The following is a 27926-nucleotide window of genomic DNA, read 5'->3' as shown; positions in this document are numbered from 1 at the left end:
ATATTCTGATCGTTATGGTGAAATGCCCAAGGACGAATTTTTACACAATACCGGCAAGACTTTTGCACGCTTCGATTCCTGAAGGCATTCACAATCCTTCAGCAATTCAAAATCACTAGAGCGTGAACTATTTAACTCTGGTGATGCTGCTGTTATAAACAACAAACGTCATGCCCGCATAGAGTAAGCTATATCAAATCGTGACTTGCCGTTCTGTTGCATGAATATTTATTGCATTAACAAGAATTAGCATCGGCGTATTTAGTTAATTAGTATTTAGTTACAAGCATGCTTTGTACCACCGTTCTTCTTTTAAGTAAATATTAGCACAGGTTTGCGAAAGGTAAGTCCATAATAGCAGCCCTATTTCTTACTGTCTCATGTCTAATGCAGTCAAATTTAAGTTTACTGTATGACACTCTATAGCGGCTTTTTATGCGAATGTATTATTATGTATATATGCCATACAGTAGTAACAGTAGACGTATACAATCTACCGTGCAGTAAACAATCGTAGCTATGTAAAAGGCATATGGTTTCATACTGAGTTATATTAAAGTCTGCATAGCAGCTAATATGAGCAGGAAGTTTGGCAAAGCTGGTAACCTGACATGTAAATTAACACTCTGGCCATTTACTTATGCAATTAGACTGTAAACGCCTAATGCAAAGCGAAGCAGCTTCGCTTTTGTTTGCTTAAAGGGTCTCTTAAAACTTAGATAATACCTATTGTGTTTACTGCTGTACCATACGATTACTGTAAGCAAAAGTATTACTGTCTCTGTAAGTGCCAGTTATATTATGATATACCATTTATGTAAGCCTGTAGAATATGTTACCGCAAATACTTTCGGTGGTGTTTATGTGCATTGTAACATAAGTAAAAGCAACATAACGCTGTTTGTATATAAACAGATGGGACAGTTTAATAACTAATGCTTGACCAAACTGCTGATAATGTCTGCAACATAACATATTCAGACGTTTTGAATGTAATGTGTGAATGAATGTAACTTACTTTATCCTTGCGTGGCCGGAAAACAACAGTCGTTATAACACGGGTTTAACACCTCGTGCCAGCTTACGAGTTACCATGTATGTTACTTTGTGGGTAATTATTTTTTTGGGATTTTTTTTTTTACATATTGCTGTTAATTTGGACAACCCATTAGTGACCACTGGGTTGGAGCAATTGCCGTTAAGTGTCTTGCCCAAGGACACATACGCCCACAATGGTAGCAGCGACGAGCCTTGAACCCATTACCTAATGGTTACAGGTAGGCGCGCTAACCACTACGCCACGGCGCCGGACAAGTTCTGTGGTAATAGGTCAGCTCTTGTAAATATGAGAAGTTCCGTATACAAATAATAATGTTTAAACTTACCCAGGTTTATGTCAATTTTAGGTGGTGTTTTATAATGGCAGCGAAAAACGTTGTTTTAAGTGCAAAACTTGTAAATGTAATAAAAACAACCACAGCGTCCAGGCAAAAAGTACTTGGTCGAGAGTTTTGTTTTACCAATGCCCGCCAGTTTTCTTTGACAAGGTAAGACATTATTAACTTTCTTTAGAAATACATTTTTAATTGTGAGCTTTTGAGTTTTAATTCTATATACGCTCGTATCGTAACCAAAGTCGGTTTCGATACTACTAGCGCTTTGGGCGTGCTGTATAGGTCTTTATGCAGGACAAATATGCGGACACAAGGGTTTATTACATCCATGTTATGAATGAACAAAACTTACTTTATCCTCGCGTGGCCAGAAAACGACATTCGTTATCACACGGGTTTAACAGCACGTGCCAGCTTACGAGTTATCATGTACGTTACTTTGTGAGTGAATATTTTTGGGGGGATTTTTTCATTTTTTGTGTATGGCTGATAATTTGGGCAACCCATTATAGTGACCACTGGGTTGGAGCAATTGCCGTTACGTGTCTTGCCCAAGGACACATACGCCAACAACGGTAGCACCGACGAGCCTTGAACCCATTACCTCTGGATTAGAGGCAGGCGCGCTAACCACTTTGCCACGGCGCCGGATTGGTCACGGCGTCGGATGTTATAGCGACTGTCCCAGGCATAGCGAAAAATGACAATAATTAATATGCGGTGTATATATGTTAAAAGTAATGAAATTCTTTCATTTTACCGGTATATTGCTTTCGCCAAAACCTATCACCAAAAAGTAGACTAAATTCCCTTTTTCCGTTATCGTCAAGCGTACTATTTACTGTCATGTATTCGGTGTAAAAAAACGAAAGGTTAAATGCACCAAAATGTAATAATAATAATCATACTAGTATATATGTTATGCTTTACGCGTGTATAGTCTGTACCGCTTGTCATATTATGTGTCGCGTTTTTGCATGCATGTATATAAGTAGGGTAGGGGTAGAGGGGACACATTTAGCACATAATATCTAAATATTCTGATCGTGGTTTATTAAACAATTAACAACGGTACATGGGGGTCGTTGTAAAACAGTTTCATAATTCTTAGAACGTTCATTTTTTTACCAAATAGGACGAGAAAATTATAAAGCGTGTCTCATCTTTCCCCGGCCTACTATATATATGTCCCGCCGTAAAAAACTAAAGATCCAAGCCACTAACCGATAGTTACTTAATTCGTATACCCAATAATACATAGACATAAATAGCCCCCAACCCTTTACCACTACCCACTAACCCATACCAGAAACGCCTTGAAGCAGTTGGATTGGTGGGGCTAGCTCGAGCGTAAGTTGACCTCACTGGGTGTCGCTCTTGAGTTGTTCTGTATTTATTTGTTACAATGTGCAAGTCACCTGACAAAGCGGTTTAAACGCACATATGCGACAAACTGTCTTCGTGGAGAAAATGTCTTCGACCTAACCGCTAAATTTCAGATTTTTATCGGTTTAAAAATTTAATATTTCCTATTCGTTTTTAAGGTCAAACAACATAGAACTTCCTACCCAAAGAGCCAAACTTGTAAATAGCTACTACCATGGTACTTCTCCATTTCCGTTGTCGGACCTGACTCTTGGCAAAGCACTGCAGCAAACTGTTGAAAAATACCCAGATAGGGAATGCCTGGTTTTCTGTGAGAATGATCAGCGTTTGACTTTCTCCGAATTCATGATAGAGGTATAAGTGTTTTATAGTTACATGGTACTTTATATAAACGCAACTGTTATTGTTATAATGAATTATAGTAGGGTGGGGAAAAAATATAAGACAACTTTTTATTCTCTTGAATTGTTCAATTTGTAAACAAAAAACATCCAAAGAGTTATAACACCGCATCTTAACGACTGCCGTAGACCTTTATTAATTGTTTAAAACACAATCAGGATACTTGAATATTATGTGCCAGCGGACACATTTTGCACATAGTATCCTAATATTCTGATCGTGGTTTATTAAACAATTAACATTTAACGGTCTATGGGGTCGTGAGGATAGTTTCATAATTCTTATAATGTTCTTTGCTTCCACTAAATGGGACGAGAAAATTATAAAGTATGTCCTATCTCCCCCCACCCCACTATATATGTTTCATTTAAAAACGCATCGTTGTATCGTTTCGGCTATACTCCTAACCTAATAAAGGAAAGAGGTTTGTTGCCATTACAATATTGGGCGGGTTTGTCCTTGGTCATAGAGTCATATTTTAATTATTCTAACGCACTGGCACTAATATAGTATAGTGGGGAGAGATGGGACACCTTTTTTTTATTTTCTCATCCCATTTGATCGTAAACAAAGAACGTTCAAACAATTATAAAACCGTATCCTCATGACTCCCATATACCGTTGTTAATTGTTTAAAACACGATTAGGATATTTGGATATTATGTGCTTGATATTTCCTATCTTCCCCCACCCTACTATACAACTCCCTTGTCTTAAATTTAAACGTTTATTTTAATTGACTTACATTAAAGGTTGACAAGTTAGCTGCTGGTTTGCTCAAGCTTGGTCTAAAACAAGGGGACAGAATTGGGATTTGGGGACCAAGTACAAGAGACTGGGTTGTCACCCAGTTTGCGACCGGGCGCATTGGACTAATTTTGGTATGTTTTTTTTCGTTTCTAATCTGTACCGATAGGATGTTAACAAAAACGTTTTTTTAAACTGGTTTGATGTGTGTCAGGAGCAGATTGTGCGGTTTAACCATATAGTAGGGTAGGGAAAGATGGGACATTTTTTCGAAGGACAATTTTTAACCCGTGTCCTCACAACTTCTATCAACCATTGTTAATTGTTTAAAACAGGATTAGGATATTTGTATAGTAGGGTGGGGAACATGCGACACCTTTTAATTTTTTGTGGCATTTGGTAGTAAACATTGAACATTTAAAGAATTATAAACCCGTATCTTCACGACTTCCATGAACCGTTGTAAATTGTTTTAAACACGATCAGATTTAGATAATATGTGGCTAAGGTGTTCCATCTTTCCCTATAGTTCTGTATAAATAAAAAGATAGAATAAACAGATACTCACAAAACTACACACATAATGACTTAAAAGCGGGCGCGAGGTGTATGAAATAGAACACCTTAGTGATACGACAGTTGTTGTACCGAAACGGAAGATAATATATGTATCATCATTGCATTCATATTTTACTTTTAGGTTAACGTAAACCCAGCGTATCAGACTTCTGAAATGGAATATGCATTACGTAAAGTTGGTTGTAAAGCTATTATATCTGACGTGACTTATAAGACGCAAAATTATTATGATATGATACGAGAGACCTCCCCGGAGATTGATTTTTGCCAAGAAGGCCAGCTTAAAAGTCACCGGTAACTGCTCCTATTTGTATATCTGACAGTTTGGATAACTCATTAGTGATCGCTGAGTTTATAAATCATTTAGTCAAGCTGTCTAGAAAATTTTAAGATATAGTAGGGTGGGGGGAGATAGGACACCTTTCATTCTATTTTCTCGTCCCATTTGGTAGTAAACAAAAAACTTTCAAAATATTATAAAACCGTATCCTCTCGACTCCCTTGAACCGTTGTTATTTGTTTAAATCACGTTCCAAATATTTGAATATTATGTGCTAAATGTGACCCACCTTTCCCCGCAGTACAATATATAATAGGGTGGGGTAAGATGGGATACCTTTTCATTCTATTTTCTTGTCCCGTTTATTAGTAAACAAAAAACATTCATACAATTATAAAATCGTATCTCACGACTCCCATAGGCCGTTGTTAATTGTTTAAAACACGATCAGGACATTTAGATATTATGTGCTAAATGTGTCCCATCCTACCCCATAATACTATATATGGGACAAGTAAATCCGTATCCTAAAGCCCAGAGGCAGGTATTTAAAATATTGAAATTCTGGTTTAAACTATTTAAATCCGTTTTTAGGCTTCCCGATTTGACCACAGTTATAATGATGGGGGAAAAACACTTTCCGGGAACTTATCGGTTTTCTGACGTTATGAATGCAGGAGGGCCGAAAGAAATCGCCCAAGTTCACAACTGTCAGTCGTCGTTACAGATGGACGACCCTATTAATATTCAATTTACTTCTGTGAGTTTTGGTTACTTAACTTTAAACACGGGTGTTCTGCTTTACACACCTTGTGTCAGCTTGAGAGTTACCAAGTATGTTACTTTGCGGGTGAAGATTCTCGTAATGAAACAGTCAGGATCAAAATGTTTACACTATGCCTGGTAACAAAAGTAATATAATATAGTTGCCTATTTAAATTTGTCAGAAAAGTTTTTAGAATTAAGTGCTACAAGCAAAAATCAAGTTCAACGCAATTGTTATACAAGAAATATATTTCGCTTAAACTAAAAAGCAAAATATATTTCGCAGGCGAAACGTCGGTTATATACAATTCCTCACATTGATTAATAAGTGTTTAAATAAAGAAATAAGTTTAACTTGTTTGACCCTTGCGTGGCCGGAAAACGACAGTCATTATAACGCGGGTGTTCTGTTTTATACACCTCGTACCAGCTTTGAGTTACTATGTATGTTACTTTGTGGGTGATTATTTTTTAGGGTTTCTTTTAGTTTTTATGTATGGCTGATAATTTGGACAATCAATTACTAACCAATGGGTTGGAGTAATGACCGTTCAGTGTCTTTCTTTATAACACATACACCCACAACGGTAGCAGCGACTAGCCTTGTACCCATAACCTCTGGATTATAAGCCAACGCGCTAACTATAGCGCCGGACGAGTATGTAGTTTGTATTCACTGTTTTTTTTTTGTTTTCAGGGCACAACAGGCCACCCAAAAGGTGCAACTTTAACCCATCATAATATTATCAACAACGCTCTTCTTATTGGAAACCGAATCGGTTTTGACGATGACGTAAGTGGTGACGTATAAATACGTCATAATTAAATGTATGATGCAATAATTGAGTTGTGATATTTTCAACGGGTTACGGTACAATATAAATTTATGACATTTGTGGTGTTTTATACACCTCACGCTTACTGTCCAGTTATAACATTGGTGTCTTGGTATACACCAGACACACATGCTGGTGTATTTATACATCTCATGTTCACTGTTGAGTTATAACATGTGTGTCTTCTTATACACCAGACACACGCAATATAGGTTGTGTATTCATGCAGGGGCGTTTTAAGATATAGAAGCTTATGACGTAATAATCGAGCAGTTGACTTGTAATAATATAGATCTTATTACATCATTGATATTCTGACGTCACCATTTAAAGATTACATCATGTATACTCGAGAACAATTTATTATTTTAACATTGTTGTGCATACAAATGCAAACGCCTGTTTTCTATCGGGTATAATGGTGGCCCCCTAATTCGTCTGGACCCATCCGCGGCTGAGGGTTTCGCGGGGTCTAAGATACGCCACTGTATTCACACACCTCATGTCCTATTTCAAGATAAAACATCTGTTACTGAAAAACATAGTATAAGCACATGATACATAAATGCGCCCTATGCTCGCCATCGTACATATAACTAGCGTTGTTTTACAGCACGACAGAGTCCTATGCCAGGTGCCATTATACCACTGTTTTGGAATGGTGGCAGGTACTTTGTGTATGGCAGTGTACGGGCAAACGATGGTATTTGCTGTTGCTGGTTACGACCCTGCTGCTAGTGTAAGAACACTCATAGCAGAAAAGTAAGTTTAGCTTTTATATTTAAATAAATATAGTAGGGTGGGGAAAGATGGGACACATTTTCATTCTATTTCTCGTCCCATTTTGATAGACATTTACAGAAAAAAAGAATGCTCACGACTTTCATTGACCATTTTTAATTGTTTAAATCACGATCAGGATATTTGGATATTATGTGCTAAAGTTGTCCCGTCTCCCCCACCCTGCTATATATTATATTACTACCAGCACCGTGACACTGCGGTTAAAGTGCAAATTCCTACACAAAAAAAGGTGCCGGTTCGAGGATTATCACTACCACTAGTGTTGGCTTAGTGTCTTTTTTTGTGCATGACTAATAAGTTGGACAACCCAACAGTGACCACTGGTTTGGAGCAATTGTCGTTAAGTGTCTTGCCCAAGGACACATATACGCCCACAACAAAAGCAGCGAGCCTTGAATCCATTACCTCTGGGTTAGATGTAAGAGCGCTAACCCCTTTTGCCACGGCTTATAAACGGCACAAATCAGTGTTAAAAAGACTGCTGTTGCCTCCCGACGCGAGTATAAACAAGTTTCATTCATTTTTTATTAAACTCATATTTTTTGCTTGACAGTTGCACAACAATATTTGGAACACCTACCATGTACATTGACGTGTGTTCACATGCCGAAAGTATCAACGCCAAATTTACTGGACTTACTAAAGGTAATTGTCGATATTGGCCCACAATACTATATAGTTGGGTGGGGAAGATGGGACACCGTTTTATTCTATTTTCTCGCCCTATTTGGTAGTAAACAAAGAACATCGAAAAAATAATAAAATCATATTTCCACGACTGTTATAGACCGTTGTTAATTGTTTAAAATACGATCAGGATATCATAATATTTTGTGCTGGTGTCCTATCTTCCCAACAGTGTTATACATGGGGTGTTTTTTTGACATTATAATGTTTTAAGGGACCATATCTAACAATTATCGCTTTGCTTTTTAATTCCCGTCTCTTACAAGTGTATTCCAACTTGTTTTGCGCAGCTATGTTCAAATATAACAAAGTCAATGTTGTATAGTTCTAACATAAAGTATATCCTGATCGTGTTTTAAACAATTAACAACGGTATTTTGGAAGTCGTGAGGAATGGGACGGAAAAAATAGAACGAAAAGATGTCCCATCTTCCCCGAACCTACTATATATGTTCACAAAGAACAAATATATTTTGAAAATACCAATAAAGTTATTATTATCACCAAAACAGTCCGGCCCCGCGGGCCTGCCTCTTAAAGTGGCTGTCCACAGTATCCGGAATTCGTCCGTTTTTTTTTGTTTTGTCCGAATTTCCCTGCCGCATGCGGAACTCGGTAATGGGTTTGCGGATACTGTGTACAGCCACCTTTACCCTGAGGTAAGAGGTTTAATAAACGACTGTAGTTTTCCGGTCACGTGAGGATAAAGTAAGTTACATTTTATTCAAAACGATATTCCTTTTTATCAATAAGCGTGTTTTAACAACTGTTGTTTTATTGTTACTACCCGTCTTTTCGCTTTTGTAAACTCTCCCGTTTTTCGTTATCGTGACCGAAAAGACGAAGTAAATTTTATTCATTCATTCATTCATTCATTCATTCATTCATTTATCAAACTTATTCAGGAGTCGTTTCACATTTGATAATTTGTTTTAGGTATAATGGCGGGTTCTCCATGCCCAATTGAAGTTATACACCGCGTTGATAAAGTACTTGGAACTAAAGTACAGGTTAGAAAATTATTTTAACTCGTCCGTTGCTTTTAACGTAGTTTGCTACACTGTATCAGTAATGATGTTTAAAGTTTGGCTCGTTTTAAAGTTATTTTAAAATGTGTTATCGTGTACTAGATTTACATGTCTCTCAAATTGTGCCACCTATAATACAGATTGTCATAATGTGCCTTAACAAGCTGTTATTATATACATAGTAGGATAGGGGAAGATGGGAAACTTGTAGCACAGAATAACCAAATGGCCTGATCGTGTTTTAAATAATTAACAACGGTCTGTGGGAGTCGTGAGGATACGGTTTTTACAATTCTTTGAATGATTTTTGTTTACTACCAAATGTGGCGAGAAAAATAGAATGAAAAGCTGTCCCATCTTCCCCACCCTACTATACAAGTTTACCTAAAAAGTCACATCACGACACCTAAAACACAACTACCAAGTTGTTTGTTATTGCGGCACAAACAAACACGATACAATAGATGATGTTACATCATACCAGTTGTGACGTCAGGGCTTACAGCCAATAACAAGGATAGTAAAATAGAAATTTTTGACACATGGCTACACCCCACTCACTGGAATAACTTCCAGGATTTCCCAACCCTTATTTGAACAAACTGTGGCGTCTTTTTGTCACTTGACGTGAGAAAAGTCTCCCCTAATTATGACGTCACTAAGTCTTTTGTTTCGTCAGCATGAAGCAATTACTATGACGCAACTTCCTCTAAAACGACGCGCGAAATTTCTCGCTTCGAATTTGGGTTACTTGTTATTTATTTTGTGACGTCATCGCAGCGTGACGTCATTTATAAGTGTTTCAGACGGCAAGGGATTATTTTGCAGGAGCATACTAGGTAAGCAATTATATAAGCTTCAGTTCAGAACACGAGTGAATTCGTACTTATATATAAGCTTAGAAATTTATTATAGCTATTTAAAGTTCATATGTAGTTAGTACAGAACGTGTAGTAGATTGGAGAATTAAGCAGTAGTATATAGTAGGATGGGAAAAGATGGGACACCTTTAGTACATAGTATTAAAATAACCTGATTTTTTTAATCAATTAACAACGGTCTGTGGGAGTCGTGAGAATACAATTTTAGAATTCATTAAATGTTTTTTTTTGTTTACTACCAAATGGAATGAGAAAATAGAATGATAGTGTATCCCATCCTACCCCACTTTACTATATATATATAGTAGGGCGGGGAAAGATGGGACACCTTTAGCACATAATATCTAAATATCCTGATCGTGTTTTAAACAATTACTAACGGTCAATGGGAGTCATAGGTATATAGTTTTATAATTTCTTGAATGTTCTTTGTTTACTACTAAACGGGGCGAGAAAATAGAGGTAAAGGTGTCCCATCTTCCCCTACCCTACTGTAGTAACGAAGAAAACGACACAGTTTTATCAATTATAAATCGTATGAAAACCTCTTTCAAGCGGTAGGTTGGGCAAAAATGAAATCGTTGTTGCTTTTAAGTTTAGTGTTATACTATGCGGCAATCAGAACCATAGCTTGTCCCGATTCTTGCGTTTGCACAAAAAACAGACGAAGAGTTCTGTGCTCCGGTGTTGCCAGTGTTTCAGATGAAATACCTGCGAACACACAAGAGCTTATATTCAAAGGAAGCCGACTGGGAACACTGGTATCTAGCACTTTTGAAAACCTTCCAACTCTTGCAACGCTTGTGCTTAGTAATAACAAAATTACCGAAATCGAAAGAGGGGCGTTTCGTGGGCTTGTTAAGCTACGTCAACTTAATTTGAAAGGAAATTCTTTGACTGCGTTGACGCCTGGAACTTTTCATGGACTTGCAAGGGTTATCAAGACAATTAACCTTGAAAGGGTGAGTTTTAATAATAATAATAACTTTATTTGTCACTTCGATTACTCTTGCGAAAATTTAGAAATATTTTAAACGTAAAGATAGGATATAGCGACAAAACAACAGTTGTAAAAACACGCTTGTAGTGTCGCTTGTGTTACATTTATTCATTCATTTATTCATATTTTCTATTTTTTTAGAACAATATTTCCGAAATAGCCGACGGTGCATTTTCCGACTTAAAAAAAGCGAATTTGAATCTGCTTTCTCTCGCAAAGAACAGTTTGACGGCCATAACACCGGGGGCGTTTAAAGGTCTCGCCAAACTGAAGACGTTAGTTTTAAGCGACAACCAAATCAATGTAAGTAACACCCATATATTAAATATTTTTGTGTAACTCTTAACAAATGTGTTCGAAGCTGTAGCACAGTTGGTTAGCGCGCATGCCTCTGACTGAAGAGGTAATGGGTTCAAGGCTCGTCGCTGCTACCATTGTGGGCGTATGTGTCCTCGAGCAAGACACTTATCGGCAATTGCTCCAAAATCCAGTAGTCACAAATAGGTTGATCAAATTTTCACATAAAAAAATTCTTCAAAGATAATTACCTACAAAGTAACATATACTTCACTGGTAACCTCGTCCAGCGCAGTGGCGTAGTGGTTAGCGCGCCTGCCTGTAACCATTAGGTAATCGGTTCAAGGCTCGTCGCTGCTACCATTGTGGGCGTATGTGCCCTTCGGCAAGACACTTAACGACAATTGCTTCAACCCAGTGGTCACTAATGGGTTGTCGAAATTATCAGCCATACATAAAAAAATTAAAAAATACAAAAAAAATAATCACCCACAAAGTAACATAAATGGCAACTCGTAAGCTGGCACGAGGTGTTAAACCCGTGTGATAACGACTGTCGTTTTTCGGCCACGCGAGGATAAAGTAAGTTACATTCATTCAACGTATAACTAATGACGTTTCGCAATTCCCTGTGATGCAAGATATAGAATTCATATAAAAAAAAACTGTAGAAAAATGGCTAAATTTGTTAAAAATGTTCAAAACTGAGTATTATTGCTGAAAATTGTTGAAGTTTGTGATGCACCTTTATATACCCTTTTGTACTGGTGCACCCTAGGGTGCACCGTGCACACTGGTTGAAGAGCACTGAAATAGAACACCCGTGTTTAACGACTATCGTTGTCCTGCCACGCGAGGATAAAGTACGTTACATTACGTACTATACATTACATTCAAACAAAGAGCAGAATATCAAAGGTGGTTTTAGTGTTACGCATGTATGACGTCGATCGTCAAAAACTGAAAAAAATGTTCAAATTATTAACCATTGCGAGTGTAGTATAGTAGGGTGGGGCAATACGGGAATCGGGGTAAGACGAGACTTTAAAAAATTTTTCTTTACAGATACCCATTTGGTTTCGTCTAAAAAAAAACTGAGATATAGTAGGGTGGGGGAGATGGGACACTTTTTGTGCATAATATCCGAATATCCTGATCGTGTTTTAAACAATTGTTTTAAACAATTAACGGTCTATGAGAGTCTTGAGCATATAGTTTTACAATTCTTTGAATGTTCCTCGTTTACTACCACATGGTACGAGAAAATAGAGGTAAAATGTGTCCCAACTTCCCCCATCCTACTATATAAACATTAGAAAAATAGACAGAGGCCATTATATCTTGAATCACCGCAAAAATAGTTTAAAATTACATATTTAAAGCTTACATGGTATAAAAATAGCACAGACCACAAGTTACAATATTAATAACAATTTGTTGTCCCATCTTACCCCACTTACCCCACTTTGTAGTTTTTTTGCCAAACTTTAGAAAATTTACACTGTCTTACCCCACACTATGATACTCATTCTCTTACAATATATAAAATAACTTGCATGTTATTTAAAGGCCATACCCTCAGTGGCGCTTGCACCGTTAAAAAACCTGAGAAAATTACAAGTGGAAAATAATGAGTTGTCGGATTTCCCATTTGTTGCGAACTTTTCGTTGCTTTTTCTTGTGAACCTGTCCGGCAACTTTATCACAAGGCTTCCAGAAGATGCATTTCAAGGTATGGGAGTTTTTACCGCTTATATGTTTTGTGGTTTCATAAGCCTTTATGTACACTGCCGAGTTTTAACTGTATTTTGATGCACGAGGCACAAATAATGTATACATACATTCGCTTATTGTCAAAAATTTGTTTTTTTATATTTATCTGGGACCGTAGCAAAGTGGTTAGCACAACTGCCTCCAACCCAGAGGTAATGGGTTCAAGGCGTGTCACTGCTATTATTATGGGCATATCGCGTATGTGTCCTTGGGCAAGATATTTAACGACAGTTGATCCAACCCAGTGGTCCTAATGTGATGTCCAAATAATCAGCCATACATAAAAAAATTCCCCAAAAATAATCACCAACAAAGTAAAATACATGGTAACTAGTAAGCTGGCACGAGTTGTATGAAACAGATCACCCGTGTTATAACGACATGCTCGCTGCCAAATGTTAAACTATTCTTTGTTTAGGTTATACCAGGTTGACAGACCTTGATTTATCCAACAATCGTATCTCAAATGTGGCTTCATTTTCAAATCTGCCAAGACTGGAAACACTGAATTTATCAAACAATAAGCTGGAAACACTGCCAGACATGTCTAAATTAACTGGGTTGAAAGAATCAGTGTTGACCAACAATTTTTGGAACTGTGACTGCAATTTGCAGGTAAGGTATAAGTTATTTATGTTGTAGGATATAAAATCTGTGTCCGGTGCAATATGGCAAAGTTGTTGGTGCGCCTGCCTCTAACCCAGAGGTATTAGGTTCAAGACTGATTGCTGCTCCTATTCTGGGCATTTGTGTCCATGGGCAAGACAGTTAACGACAATTGCTCAAACCCAGTGGTCACTGATGGGTTGTCCAAATTATCAACCATACATAAAAAAAGAAAAAATAATTACCCAAACAGTAACATACATGGTAACTTATAAGCTGGCACAAGGTGTATGAAACAGAAGACCCTTGTTATAACGACTGTGGTTTTCCGGCCCCTGAGGATATTTACATTTATTTATGTATAAAGCAGGTATTAAACAAGTTACATTCATTCATTTATAATCTTTTTCGACAGGATTTTCGCAGATGGATAGAAGAAACAGATAATGATATAATATGCTCCACGCCTCCTCCCCAAAACGGAACATCTTTAAAATCTTTAGAAATAGAAGATCTAGTCTGCCCTACTACGGCACCAATAGTAGCAGTAATCTCAAATTCCACTATTCAAAGTCCTTTTTTCTGTCCAGATGATTGTGTTTGTTCAGAAAGCCTTTTACATATAAATTGCAATGGACAGCAACTCAGATCTGTCCCACATAGATTACCTGCTACTACATCATTGCTGGATTTGAGGAGGAATAGGTATTGTATGACAAAAAATTTTGTTTTTTATATATGTTGGAATAAATGGATATATTTTGTTTTATCTTCGCGTGGCTGGAAAACGACTGTTGTTATAACATGGTTGTTTTGTTTCAAACACCTCGTGCCAGCTTACGAGTTACCATGTATGTTACTTTGTGGGTGATTATTTATTTATTTTTTATTTATATTTTTTATGGCTGATAATTTGGACAACCCATTAGTGACCACTGGGTTAAAGCAATTGCCGTTAAGTATCTTGCCAAAGAACACATACGCCCACAATGGTAGCAGCGAAGCATGTTGAACCTTTTACTTCTGGGTTTAATCCTCCAAAAAATAAACCACAATGTAACATACTTGGTAACCCGTAAGCTGGCACGAGATGTATGAAACCGAACACCCGTGTTTAACAACAGTCGATTTCCGACCACAAGGATAAAGTAAGTTACATTCTTATATTCTCACCACTAAACTGCAACACAACTTTTGCAGGATTCAATTTCTAGAAACACATTCCTTCATACTGACCCCAAATCTTATATCTCTTCACTTGCAATACAATGGCATGACAAGAATAGACGCTAGTGCCTTTGCTGGCTTACGAAGCCTCATATATTTGTACCTTAGCAATAATAGAATAGACGACATAGACAAAGACTCATTTTCAGGTAGTTAGTTTGAATTCTATATTTTTTTAATTGATTAAAAAAAGTAAAATATACATTTTTAAATATTTATCTATATAATATAGGATTTTTATTATTGCTGTCATAAACAAATATTACATAAAAGCTAGCTTGTTTTGGAATTAAAGCAACTTAAATGCACTGAGGCATAACATGAAATAACTGACTTGTTTCGACATTACATGAAATAACTGACTTGTTTAGACATTACATGAAATAACTGACTTGTTTAGACATTACATGAAATAACTGACTTGTTTAGACATTACATGAAATAACTGACTTGTTTAGACATTACATGAAATAACTGACTTGTTTATGCATTACATGAAATAACTTACTTGTTTAGACATTACATTAAATAACTGACTTGTTTAAACATTACACGAAATAACTGACTTGTTTAGAGATTACATGAAATAACTGACTTGTTTATGCATTACATGAAATAACTGACTTATTTAGACATTACATGAAATAACTGACTTGTTTATGCATTACATGAAATAACTGACTTATTTAGACATTATGTGAAATAACTGACTTATTTAGACATTACATGAAATAACTAACTTGTTTATGCATTACATGAAATAACTGACTTATTTAGACATTATGTGAAATAACTGACTTGTTTAGGCATTACATGAAATAACTGACTTGTTTAGAGATTACATTAAATAACTGACTTGTTTATGCATTACATTAAATAACTAACTTGTTTAGAGATCACATGAAATAACTGACTTGTTTATGCATTACATGAAATAACTGACTTATTTAGACATTACATGAAATAACTGACTTGTTTATGCATTACATGAAATAACTGACTTGTTTAGACATTATGTAAAATACCTGACTTCTTTAGACATTACACGAAATAACTGACTTGTTTAGATATTAAATGAAATAACTGATTTATTTAGATATTAAATGAAATACCGGACTTGTTTACCCAATGACAAAAATTATTAGACAGCAAACTAATCGATTCAATGCAAATTAGTGCCAGGTGTAGCGACCACGCTTAGTTTCTTCCAATTAAATCTAAATTTTTTTTTAACTGTAAGCGTGGTTGACCAACTGTTGTTTTGTTGCTATACCCTGTCTTTTTTTTAATATTTGAAATCTTTGTTACCGTAATCGAAAAGACAAATAAAGTTATTATTATTACAGGCTGCTAATAAAAAACACATAATTTTCTTCTAGATTTGGAAAATCTCTCATATTTGTTTCTGGACCACAACAGAATTGGGTTTCTGCCAAGTGGTATATTCCGACCATTAGTTTCAATATATTCTGTATACATACGACATAACATGTTGAATGAATTGAATGGTAACACCATGCAAGGTCTACAAAGAGTGAGATGGCTATATTTCTCACAAAACAGGTATTTTACCCCCTAAATTAGTTTGCAGATTTTCTCGTATTTTCCGTATTCCCTTAAATTAGTATTACCCTCTCACAGCGACAAAACAATAGTTGTTAAAACATGCTAACAGTTAAAATCTTATTAACATTTGTAAACTGGATGAAGTCCGCAGAAATGGTAGACAATAGGACACCCGTGGTATAAATCAGAATTGGCCATGTAACGAATAACCTTGAAGTTCAAATGTACACATTACGTAGTACTAATACCTCAAATTTAACAGATAAAAATTAATATTATGCTTTAATTTATACAGAATAATTAGGGTTGCGAATAACACATTTGCTGAATGCAAAGGTTTGCAAAAGCTCGTCTTAAATGGCAACCAATTGACATCATTACCACAAGGCTTGCTACATGGTAAGCTTTATTTTATATTTTACTTTTGGTATTATGTATAATATAAACATATAAAGGAGGGTGAGGGAAAATGGGACATATTTTCATTCTATTTTCGCGTCCAATTTGGTAGTAAACAAAGAACATTCAAAGAATTATAAAACCGTATCGTCACGACTCCTATAGTCCGTTGTTAATTGTTTAAAACACGATCAGGATATTTAGATATTATGTGCTAAAGGTGTCCCATCTTACCCCACAGTACTATATAAAATTCAGTGCCATGATACAATAGTTAGATCATTTAATTACTTTAAGGCAAATAGATGCAGTTGTAAAGCTTAGCAATGCAAACATACTATTTTACTACTTCTTTAAAATGTCTTATTCACAATAATTTACTGGATCTTAACACACTTTTTTTAGGAGCATTTTCACTAAATTAGGATTCACTTTGATAATTTCAATTAATATATTTACCGTATTTATTTTACGGTGGTCACATGACAGGTATTGAAACATGGGTGTTTCTTTTTTACACGTCGTGTGCACTTACAAGTTAGTTTGTGTGTAACTTTAGAAGTGATTAAAAAAAAATCCAATTTTCTTTTCAAACTATTTTTTTGATTTAAAAAATTGTTTTCTAACTTTTTTTCTAATAAAAAAATTACTTTGCAGGTCAACGAATTCTAAACCATTTTGACATTAGTAAAAACTACATAGAAGTTGTGCCAGATGGTATATTCAGTGGCACAATGCTATTAGAGACACTCAACATGACTGACAACCAAATACACACAATTGGGCAAGGCGCGCTTGAAAATTTAGAACGCCTAAGGGTTCTGGATTTAAGCAAAAATGAATTAACAACTTTGGTTGGTTTGCCTACGACTATAAATAATGTGAGTATTAATATTTAAAATTAATAAAAAATTAAACAACATTTGTTAAAACAAGCTTACAGTTAAAAATATATTTACATTTAACTGGAAGAAAATAAGCGTGGTCGCTATACCTAGCAGACAAACAAGCCATTTATGTTTAATTATTATCAAGTTAAACTTCGCATAGAAACAAAAGTGTTCGTAGAGACAACACCTCTACAATTGTTAGCACACAAACATACACTGTCAGATATGGTAATTATGGTTATAACTATTTAAGTTCATTTACAATTTACATTATTTCACTTAAAACCACAGACTTGTATATGTTTATTCCAGGCTCTTTTTTCAAACAACCCTTGGCAATGTACGTGTGATATTGTTCAATTACATAAATGGTGCCGTGCAAGGCAGTTAACAGTTAGTGGAGTTATTTGTGAAGCACCTGCAACCTTAAAAGGCACTGACTTGGCTGATATTCCAATTTCTGACCTTGGCTGTAAAAGAAGACTGAGTCAGTCTACTGGTAAGAACTTTTGAAATTTACTACATGCTAACTGTCAATTTATGTTTAGTTTCTTCATACATAGCGAGTGTATTTCTACACCTCATGCTAACCGTTGAGTTATAACATGGGTGTCTTCTTATACACCAGACACACATGGTGTATTCATACACCTCATGCTCACTGTTGAGATATAACATGGGTGTTTTCTTATACACCAGACACACATGGTGTATTCATACACCTTATGCTCACTGTTGAGTTATAACATGGGTGTCTTCTTATACACCAGACACACATGGTGTATTCATACACCTTATGCTAACTGTTGACTTATAACATGGGTGTTTCTTATAAACGAGACACACACGGTGTATTCATACACCTCATGCTTACTGCTGAGTTATAACATGGGTGTCTTTTTATACACCAGACACGCATGGTGTATTCACTATTCATACACCTCATGCTGACTGTCAAATGACCCTTGTAAGGGCCCAATTTATTTATTCAGTGTCTTTTACAGAAATTCGACCAGAAAAGATGAACAGAAACCGTAACAAAAAAACTTCTATTACCCGACAAAACAAAAACCATAATAACACAAAAAGCAGAAGACATAGAAAACGCCAACATTAAAAAAAACTTGGTTTAGGAAGTTTAAGTATTGGTTAAAAATGAATGCCGTTGTCATGTTATGTATTATTATGTTTTATTAGTCAATTTAACCATATAAAAAAATCAATCTATTGTACGAGAATATGCCCTTTAAACACAAACTGCTAAATATTTTGCTGCAAATTGTCAAAAAGCTGCTGATAAAAAAAGGTTCTAACATAATGTAGAAAAATATGTTGGCTGTAATTAAACAATACTTTAGTGCTGTTTAAGTCTTTTGTTTTTATTTTTTGAATCAGGTTGCAATATGCTGTACTTTATGGTGTATATTCTATGTTAAATAGGCAAACTGTGAAACAATGTACATTTTTTTAAAGATATTGGTAATTTTAACTTTCGTATTACAAAATAAAACAGTGTTATATTATTCTAAACCGACAAATGGGAGTTTTCAGTTATTTTTTTTCTAGTTATTTACTGTGAAATATGTACATTCTTTGCCACATTATGTAAAATATTCAATGTGTTATGTTTTTCTAGGAAGAAATAGTTTTTATAAGTGGAAAAATGTTTCTTTGCCCGCCCAATTTTATCTTTAAAAATATGTAAATTTGGTTGCCAAATACATACACATTTTATGCTTTAAAAAATGAGTACTTCTTAGTATACTTGGGTATTAGATAATGGGTTGAAGGCTGGTCGCTGCTACCATTGTGGGCGTATGTGTCCTTGGGCAAGACAATTAAGGGCAATTGCTCCAACCCAGTGGTCACTAATGGGTTGTCCAAATTATCAGCCACACATAAAAAAACACAAATACCCAAAAAATAATCACCAACAAAGTAACATACTTGGTAACTCGTAAGCTGGTAGAGGTGTTTCAAGTTTATGAACATTCAAGTTATAAAGACTGTCGTTTTTCGGCCATGCGGGGTTAAAACAAGTTACATTCAACTTTTACTGTTTAAAAAATGGACATTAGATATCATTAACTTTAACGTGCCGGTTGCAAATATATTTAAGAAGGAACTTGCATCTCGATCTATTGTTGTGTAAAATTAATCTTTTGTTTCTATTGGAAGTTTAACTTGATAATAATTAAACATAAATGGCTCGTTTGTCTGCTAGGTGTAACCACCATGCTTATTTTCTTCCAATTAAATGCAAATATGTTTATAACTGTAAGCGTGTTTAACTGTAAGCGTATTTATTTTCGTTTAAAACATTTCCCAATCTTCGCTACGGTAACATAAGACAAAAATATTTTTTTATTATTTTTATATTAATAGTATTTTTTTTCTAACTCCGAGTGTAAAAGTAAAACATTTTTTAAATGACAAATATTGTGACAGGTGGCTTATGGAAGCACAGAGACCAGTCCCGTTACATGCTTCATGTTTCGAAATGACCCAGATGAAAAACGAACTACCACTGTTGGAAAAGCACTTGCAAACACAGAAGTAAGAACATTTTTTATAATTTACTACTACTGCTAAAATAAAGTAACATTTCTTTTATTATCTTTTTAAATACAATATTGAAGAACAAATTAATTAAAACAACACAGTAGACAAAAGTTGTAAATAAACAACGTTTGTTAAAAAAACCTTCTTTGAAAAAAAACTACTTGTAAGATAATACCGTGTCTGTTATCTCTTTACAGCATATATTAAAAGACTTGGACCAATTACCAAACAAATTAAATTTAAATGTAGCATTATAACCTATAAACCTTTTACATTTTGCATGGAAAGTTGTCCATGTTAAAAGGGATTTGCATAAAATCATTATTTGGTAAATCGCTAACAGTGTTATTTTGCATAGTCATCGGTTTATGCGCGAATTAACATTGAGTTAGTTATTTTAGCGCAATATTGTAGACCCTTTGTTCATAATATAATTTCTAATATATTATGCACCAACACCTTTTAAAAATAATACCCGAAAAAGATTACTTTGTTAAAAGTGAAACTGTCCTTCCGCCATATTTCAAGTATAACACAATATGCAAGTACTTACTGAAAACGTGTTTTAAAAACTGTTGTTTTGTTGCTATATCCTTTCATTTCATTTAAAATATTTTTTAAATCTTGGCAACGAAAACGGCAAATAAACGGTTTTAAATTGTTATTATTGTACAATTAAGGTCTTAAACTTGCATACTCGAAATTGTTATTAGTTTGGGTGTTTATTTGAAATCTATGACCACTAAGTTTAAAGCAATATGCTGCTACCATTGTGAGCATATGCTATTGGCAAGAAATTCAACAAAACCTCCTCTGATATGGCCATAGGATGTAAACTATAATGGATTATGTAAAATAAAATACCACTTTTAACCTGACAAACATTTTAAGCCATATTTAAATATTTTAGAATAGAATTGTGGACGTAGCCGGCAAAATTGTTCCAGTCAACACTGCTGGTGAGGTCCAGTCTCGTGGTTATTGTGTTATGGTTGGATATTGGAATGATAAAGAAAAAACTGCAGAAGCAATTGATGATCAGGGGTGGTATCACACTGGGTAAGATTTTGAATACCTTAATGCACTATGTGTGACTGGTTTAGGAAATAGTATAGATTTACTTGAAACTCAGACAAAACAAAGCCAGTGTCACAGTTTAGATAACTCCTGTAATTCGACCACAGGAATACATCCAAACCAACAGTCACATAGTTAAAAGTCACTGTCTTGATTTACAACACAATCAAAGGGCGTTACTGGGCCATATACACAACAGAATAAATTGACCAGCGCTTTGGCAAAGTGGTTACTGCATTTGCCTGTAACCCAGAGGTGATTGGTTCAAGGATCGCTGCTACAATTGTGGGCGTATGTGTCTTTGGGCAAGACACTAAACAGCAATTGCTCCAAACCTAGTGGTCACTAAATGGTTGTCCAAATTATCCGTCATACAAAGAAAATCCCACAAAACTAATCACCTACAAATTAATTTCCTTGGTAACTCGTACGTTGGAAGGTGTATGAAGTAGAACAACCGTGTTATATCAACTATCGTTTTCTGGCTACACGAAGATAAAGTAATTTACATTTATAATGAAAGGCCACACTAATACGCCTGTAATAAAAAACATTTTTTACAATTCAAACAAGAATCAAATACAAACCCAAATTGCATAAAATTTAAATTGAACAAAAACAGCTTAATTAATTCAATTTAAAGGATAATACGTTTTTAATATTTGTGTCAAATTTTACAGTGATATCGGTGAAATGGACGAAGAAGGATATGTCAGAGTGATCGGACGAATAAAAGATATGATTATACGTGGAGGAGAAAATGTTTACCCAACTGAAGTTGAAGACTTTCTACACACTCATCCGAAAATAGATGATGTTCAGGTTAGTAATTAGAAGTGTAATCAGTGATGCAGCCAGAAAAAAATAAGGGGGGGTTTTAATGAAAAAACATTTTTTTTTTTATTTTTTTTTTAATAATTTTTAAAATTTTTTTAAATTAATTTTTTTTGGTTTAAAAGGAGGGGCTCGCGATACACTCACACCCCTGGCTGCGCCACTGTGTGTAATATAATATAATAATAATAACTTTTATTTGTCTCTTCGATTACGGTAGCGAAGATTTAGAAATATTTTAAACGAAAAGACAGGATATAGCGACAAAACAACAGTTGTTAAAAGTTATGATAATTTTTAAAGTTCTTTGAGATATAGGAATGAATTAAACTGTTTGAATTATTTATCCCTGTGGGTGGAAGTAACCACAGTCAATTTATAATTATTACCGGCGCAGTGGCGTAGTGGTTAGCGCGCCTGCCTCTAACCCACAGGTAATGAGTTCAAGGCTCGTCGCTGCTACCATTGTGGGCGTTTGTGTCCTTGAGCAAGACACTTAACGGCAATTGCTTCAACCCAGTGGTCACTAATGGGTTGTCCAAATTATCAGCCATACATAAAAATGAAAAAAAAAAAAAATCCCCCCAAAAAAATAATTACCCACAAAGTAACATACATGGTAACTCGTAAGCTGGCACGAGGTGTTAACCCGTGTTATAACGACTGTCGTTTTCCGGCCACGCGAGGATAAAGTAAGATTCATTCATTCATTCATTCATAATATAGTAAAAGGGGAAAGACGGGACACCTTTAGACCATATAATATTTTCAAATAACCTGGTCGTGTTTTAAACAATCACCAAGGGTCTATGGAAATCTTAAGGATACGGTTTAATAATTATTATATTCTTTGTTTACTACCAAATGGGCCGAGAAAATGAAAAAGTGCCCCATCTTTCCCGTCCTACAATACATGTTTTTTTTGTATGGCTGTAAATTTGGACACTCTATAATCATTAATTGACCACTGGATTAGATCAAAATATTTTTGGCAATATCTTACACGCCCAAAACAACATTAGATGCATAAATAAATCTAGGTGTAGCAACCACCCTTTTTTTCTTCCAATTAAATGCAAATATGTTTTTAACTATAAGTGTGTTTTAACAACTGTTGTTTTGTCACTATATCTTGTCTTTTCGTTTAAAATATTTCTAAATTTTCGCTACTGTAAAAAAGAGACAAATAAAGCTATAATTGTATTATTATAAATGTTAAAAAACACATTTCTTTTACAGGTGATAGGATTGCCTGATAAACGACTTGGGGAAGAAGTAGCTGCATGGATAAGAGTAAAAGAAGGGGAAAAACTAACTGAGAAAGAAATTAAGGAATACTGTAAAGGAAAGGTAAGTTTAAATGAATTTCCTTGCGTAGTCGCCCACACGGTCTTTTAAACACGGGTGTTTTATTTCATCCACCTCGTTCCCTTTATAAGTCTATATGCAACTGTATGGGACATTATTTTTCGTTAACTTTTTGAGATTTTTTTCCAAGGCTAATTTAATAAATAAATAAATAAAATTTATTTCTTCTCTTTGCTCACAAAGAACAAGAGAGTTGACAAAAGCGAAAAGACGGACAGTAACAGTAAAAACACAGTTGTTGAAACACGCTTGCTGATAAAAAACGATAATTTAGACAGCTTATAAAACACTACTGGGTTGGAAAAACACAAACGCTCACAATTGTGGCAACGTCGAACTTCAAGTTTGTGTCTTATAGATTTCAACTGTGGTTCCCACAGTATAACAGGCTTGACCTAAGGTTAACTACTCTGGATGGTTTCGTTCTGTAATGTTTTACGCCCCACTTTTTTTTCTATTAGAAGTTTAACTTGATAATAATTAAACATAAATAGCTCGTTTGTCCGCTAGGTGTAGCGACCACGCTTATTTTCTTCCAGGTAAATGTAAATATGTTTTTAACTGTAAATTTGTTTTAACTGCTGTTGCTTTTGTGATATTTCTAAATCTTCGCTACCGTAACCGAAGAAACAAATAAAGTTTCTGTTACTGTGATTGTTTTACACTTGCCTGATTTTAAAGTATACGATTAAATAATAATAAGTTTCGTTTATATTTACTGTTCTGGTATACACAACTGGTATTTAAACTACTGCGCCAGAATTTTAAGTCTGACGTTCATTAACATACGAGTAAGTCCTATAATCCATGCCCATTTTTTGTATGTTTAATATTTAATGCTATATAGGAAAATTTCATGCTTAAACTGTTTTCTTTTTACAGATCTCCCATTTCAAAATACCGAAATACATAAAGTTTGTCACTGATTTTCCTATTACTGTAACGCGAAAGGTGAGAACATGATATTATTTGTAATACAGGATGAACTAAATAACATAAGTGTCCTGACCTATGGCTGAGTGATTTAGGCATCAGCATTGTAACCAAAGTGTCTCCTGTTCCCGGAGCCAAGGCATAGTTATTAGCGTGCTTGCCTGTAACTCAGAGGTAATGGGTTCAAAGCTTGAGTGGGCGTATGTGTCCTTGTGTCCAAGACACTGAACGGCAATTGCTCCAACCCAGTGGTCACTAATGGGTTGTCCAAATTATCAGCCACACCTAAAAAAATATTGAAAAAAATCTGAAAAATTAATCACCCACAATGCCACAAAATAACATACATGGTAACTTGTAAGCTGGCACAAGGTGTTAAATCCCCGTGATATTGACTGTCGTCTTCTGGCTATGCGAGTAAGTTAAGTTACATTCATTCTGTTCTGCTACCTTTTGCGGCAATACTTATAATGATCGGCGTATGTGTCCTTGGGAAGGACACTTAACGGATATTGCTCCAACCCAGCGGTCACTAATGGTTTGTCCAAATTTTAAGCCATATCAAAGCAATGAAAAACTTATGCGAAAAAATATAGTTTGATTTCGATACGAATGCGCGGAAACGGTCGCATGAAAGACTTGAATTGGCTTTTTGTGTGTTGGGGTAAATGACCAAATCTGACCTAAATCCCAGGTCCTTGACCTCAACCACAAAGTAAAAATAAAAAATAACATGAGGATCTGGCTGTTAATGACACCCATGTTGTGACTCACTTAAGTATTTAAACATAAAATAATATAGAAAGATGGGGGAAGATGGGACACCTTTGGCGCATAATATCCGAATATCCTGATCGTGTTTTAAACAATTAACAACGGCCTATGGGAGCCGTGAGCATATAGTTTTATAATTCTTTGAATGTTCTTTATTTACTACCACTTGGGACGAGGAAATAGAATTAAAATGAGTCCCAACTTTCCCCTTCCTACTATATTATATCTACAAATTTACACAGTCTCACTTAATGGTAAACCATAAGTTCACACAAGTAGTATATATTAGAACACCTGTGTTTTAACTGCTAAAAAATTGAATCTTGGATGCAATATATTAGTTATTGACACATAAATTATTTCTTAATTATGGTGTTTAGGTAACTGTTTTCTATATTTTCTTGATTACTGGATTCTTGAAGCTTAAATTATTGTGACAGTAACATATTAAGTACCTCATTAGCAGGCACAAAAGGGAAAAAAACAAAACGCACATATTACTTATGAATAAAAATAGCTAGCTTTTTCCTTCGCGTGGCCGGAACAGGTCAGTAGTTAAACAAGGGTGTTCTGTTTCATACACCTCGTGTCCGCTTACTAGTTACCATGTATGTTACTTTGTGGGTGATTATATTTTGGAAATTTTAATTTTTTTTATTTTGTGTATGGCTGACAATTTTGACAAGCCATTAGTGACCATTAGGTTTTCAGTTGCTGTTAAGTGTCTTGCCCAAGGATACATCCACAATGGTAGCAGCGACGAACCTTAAACCCATTACCTAAAGGTTAGAGGCATGCAGGCTAACCACTTCGCCACGGCACCGAACAAATATAACGACTTCCGTTGTTACATCATATGGTTGAAAATACATAATTTACATTCTTTTATAATGAACTATAAATTTTACAGTTCTATAACAATTTTGATATTTGTTATTAACACAATATCCCTGTTTTAGGTACAGAAATTTAAAATGAGAGAAGAACATTCAAAAGAGCTGGGCTTATAACTCTTTTCAATTGCTTATTTTAACTATGCATTCAAATTATGCAGCCTATTTTTAATTGTGTTGTAATTTATGGTGTGCATGTAATTTTTATTACTAAAAGGGTATTTACCGTATACAAACAAAAAATTAATTTTTTGTATGTAGGCCTATCAGATAGAAATGCTCAAATGTGATATAAACAGTTTTAAATGTACTGACAAACTTTTTTGGCAAAGTTACAAAAGTCGAAAAAACAAATCTTCTGAGAAAATAGTCTTAAAAATGTGTGCCCCTAAAAAATATGTGTTAAAATCTTAAATCTAGCCGCTGGAGTATAAAAATCAGTCGTGTGACATTACATGAGATTTTTCAAAAGAAAAGTGTCAATCAAAAATCAGCCATTCGTAAAGTACTAAATTACATTGTTCTAGTTTTGTTACAATGAGTGTATCTTCTTTGTTAACAAATATAAAACTTCACCAAGGTGATTCTAGAATACAGATCTTAGAGGCTTCACGAACAAAAAACCTTTCGTATTAATTAAAACAATTAAATTAAATTCTCGATGTTTCTCAGATATACTTACGTACGGATAGGATAAAGTAAATGGTGCGGCAGTCGAAGACTCTATTAAAATTCAAAACATCACATTTGAATGGACGTATTTACTGTTCATTGTATTATTTTTGATAATGTGTATAATTTTTGCTATCGTGCAAATAAAATATATGAACAAGGGATTAAAGATATTATACCATACTTTTTTGTATTCTGAACCCAAGCCCGCATTTTTTTTGAAGAAATTAATATTTCATTTTTAGATATTACGTAGCGCTATAACATATTCGAAGCTGGTTCGTGCGAAAATTCTGTAAATATGTTTTTACGACGAATATTAATGTTCATAATTTTAAAAAAAATTTAAAACTATTTATTTTTTGACAAAAATGACATCTTAGTGACCTACATAGATGTATGCGTAAGTTATATTTTCGCAACAAAAATAAAAAATTTAATATTTATATGATTTGAGTTATGACCATATTTGTTTGTATTCTGAACCCAAGCCCCCATTTTTTTGAAGAAATTAATATTTCATTTTTTAGATTTTACGTAGCGCTATAACATATTCAAAGCTGGTTCGTGCGATAATTCTATAAATATATTTTTATGACGAATATTAATATTCATAAATAAAAAAATAAAATTATTTTTTTTTTATTGGAAATAATATGTTAGTGACCTACATAGATGTATGCGTAGGCTATATTTTTGCAAACATTTTTAGAAAATTTAATATTCATATGATTTAAAATATTTGACCCATACTTGTCTGTATTCTGAACCCAAGCCCGCATTTTTTGTAGAATTTAAGGTTATATTTTTAGGTATTACGTAGCGCTATAACATATTCGAAGCTGGTTCGTGCGAAAATTCTATAAATATGTTTTTTATGACGAATATTAATATTCATAATAAAAAAAAATTAAAATTAATTATTTTTTTTAATGGAAATAATATGTTAGTGACCTACATAGATGTATGCGTAAGTTATATTTTCGCAAAAAAATGAAAATGTAATATTTATATGATTCAAGTTATGATCATACTTTTTAATATTTTACACCCAAGCCCCCTTTTTTTTGAAAAAAAGAACTGTTTCATTTTGTAGCTATTACGTAGCGCTATAACATACTTAAAGCTGGTTCGTGCGAAAAAGTCATATGAGTTCGGCTGTTGTGGGCATCTTCATTCCGTAAACTTCCACTTTTCAAAAGAAACGCCATGTCGGTACAGCGTAACAAGCAGTAATATTTTGAAGCAGCTCGTCATAAACGATAA

The 27926-nt window shown here is 34.6% G+C and overlaps 2 protein-coding genes and 1 long non-coding RNA gene across 3 annotated transcripts; 2 read left to right on the top strand and 1 right to left on the bottom strand.

Moving 5' to 3' along the window:
- The first annotated feature begins 1369 nt into the window (after positions 1–1369).
- LOC149725639 (medium-chain acyl-CoA ligase ACSF2, mitochondrial-like) lies at positions 1370–26638 on the top strand. The gene is made up of 15 exons (XM_089891619.1): positions 1370–1547; positions 2939–3134; positions 3935–4063; positions 4630–4802; positions 5383–5548; positions 6251–6346; positions 7003–7151; positions 7747–7838; positions 8817–8890; positions 19996–20103; positions 21020–21168; positions 21867–22008; positions 23260–23370; positions 24271–24339; positions 26055–26638. Exons 1-15 carry the CDS (start codon positions 1372–1374, stop codon positions 26103–26105), a joined length of 1881 nt encoding a protein of 626 aa, XP_089747745.1. The 5' UTR covers positions 1370–1371; the 3' UTR covers positions 26106–26638.
- Positions 9762–19077, top strand: LOC149725641 (uncharacterized). Its single transcript, XM_089891618.1, has 11 exons — positions 9762–10751; positions 10931–11092; positions 12656–12818; positions 13278–13474; positions 13881–14170; positions 14666–14841; positions 16072–16255; positions 16554–16657; positions 17315–17538; positions 17860–18046; positions 18552–19077. The coding sequence occupies exons 1-11, from the start codon at positions 10362–10364 to the stop codon at positions 18662–18664; spliced, it is 2190 nt and encodes a 729-aa protein (XP_089747744.1). The 5' UTR covers positions 9762–10361; the 3' UTR covers positions 18665–19077.
- LOC149725640 (uncharacterized) lies at positions 18988–26055 on the bottom strand. Its single transcript, XR_016386432.1, has 2 exons — positions 24669–26055; positions 18988–24606 (listed from the first exon to the last, which is right to left on the bottom strand). It is a non-coding gene; the product is annotated as an uncharacterized LOC149725640 (long non-coding RNA).
- Positions 26639–27926: the final 1288 nt, after the last annotated feature.

This window comes from Ciona robusta, chromosome 13 (assembly GCF_009617815.1).
Source record: "Ciona robusta chromosome 13, ASM961781v2".
Classification (NCBI taxonomy): Eukaryota; Metazoa; Chordata; class Ascidiacea; order Phlebobranchia; family Cionidae; genus Ciona; species Ciona robusta.
The sequence above is the reverse complement of the archived record's forward strand: the minus strand, read 5'-3'. Positions and strand labels throughout refer to the sequence as shown.

Coding starts and splice junctions, on each gene's coding strand:
- LOC149725639 (XM_089891619.1), top strand. CDS start 1,372: ATGTTTAAACTTACCCAGGTTTATGTCAATTTTAGGTGGTGTTTTATA. Junction 4,803..5,382: donor GGCCAGCTTAAAAGTCACCG/GTAACTGCTCCT, acceptor ATCCGTTTTTAG/GCTTCCCGATTTGACCACAG. Junction 22,009..23,259: donor CGAAAATAGATGATGTTCAG/GTTAGTAATTAG, acceptor TTTCTTTTACAG/GTGATAGGATTGCCTGATAA.
- LOC149725641 (XM_089891618.1), top strand. CDS start 10,362: ATGAAATCGTTGTTGCTTTTAAGTTTAGTGTTATACTATGCGGCAATC. Junction 10,752..10,930: donor AGACAATTAACCTTGAAAGG/GTGAGTTTTAAT, acceptor CTATTTTTTTAG/AACAATATTTCCGAAATAGC. Junction 17,539..17,859: donor TGCCTACGACTATAAATAAT/GTGAGTATTAAT, acceptor TGTTTATTCCAG/GCTCTTTTTTCAAACAACCC.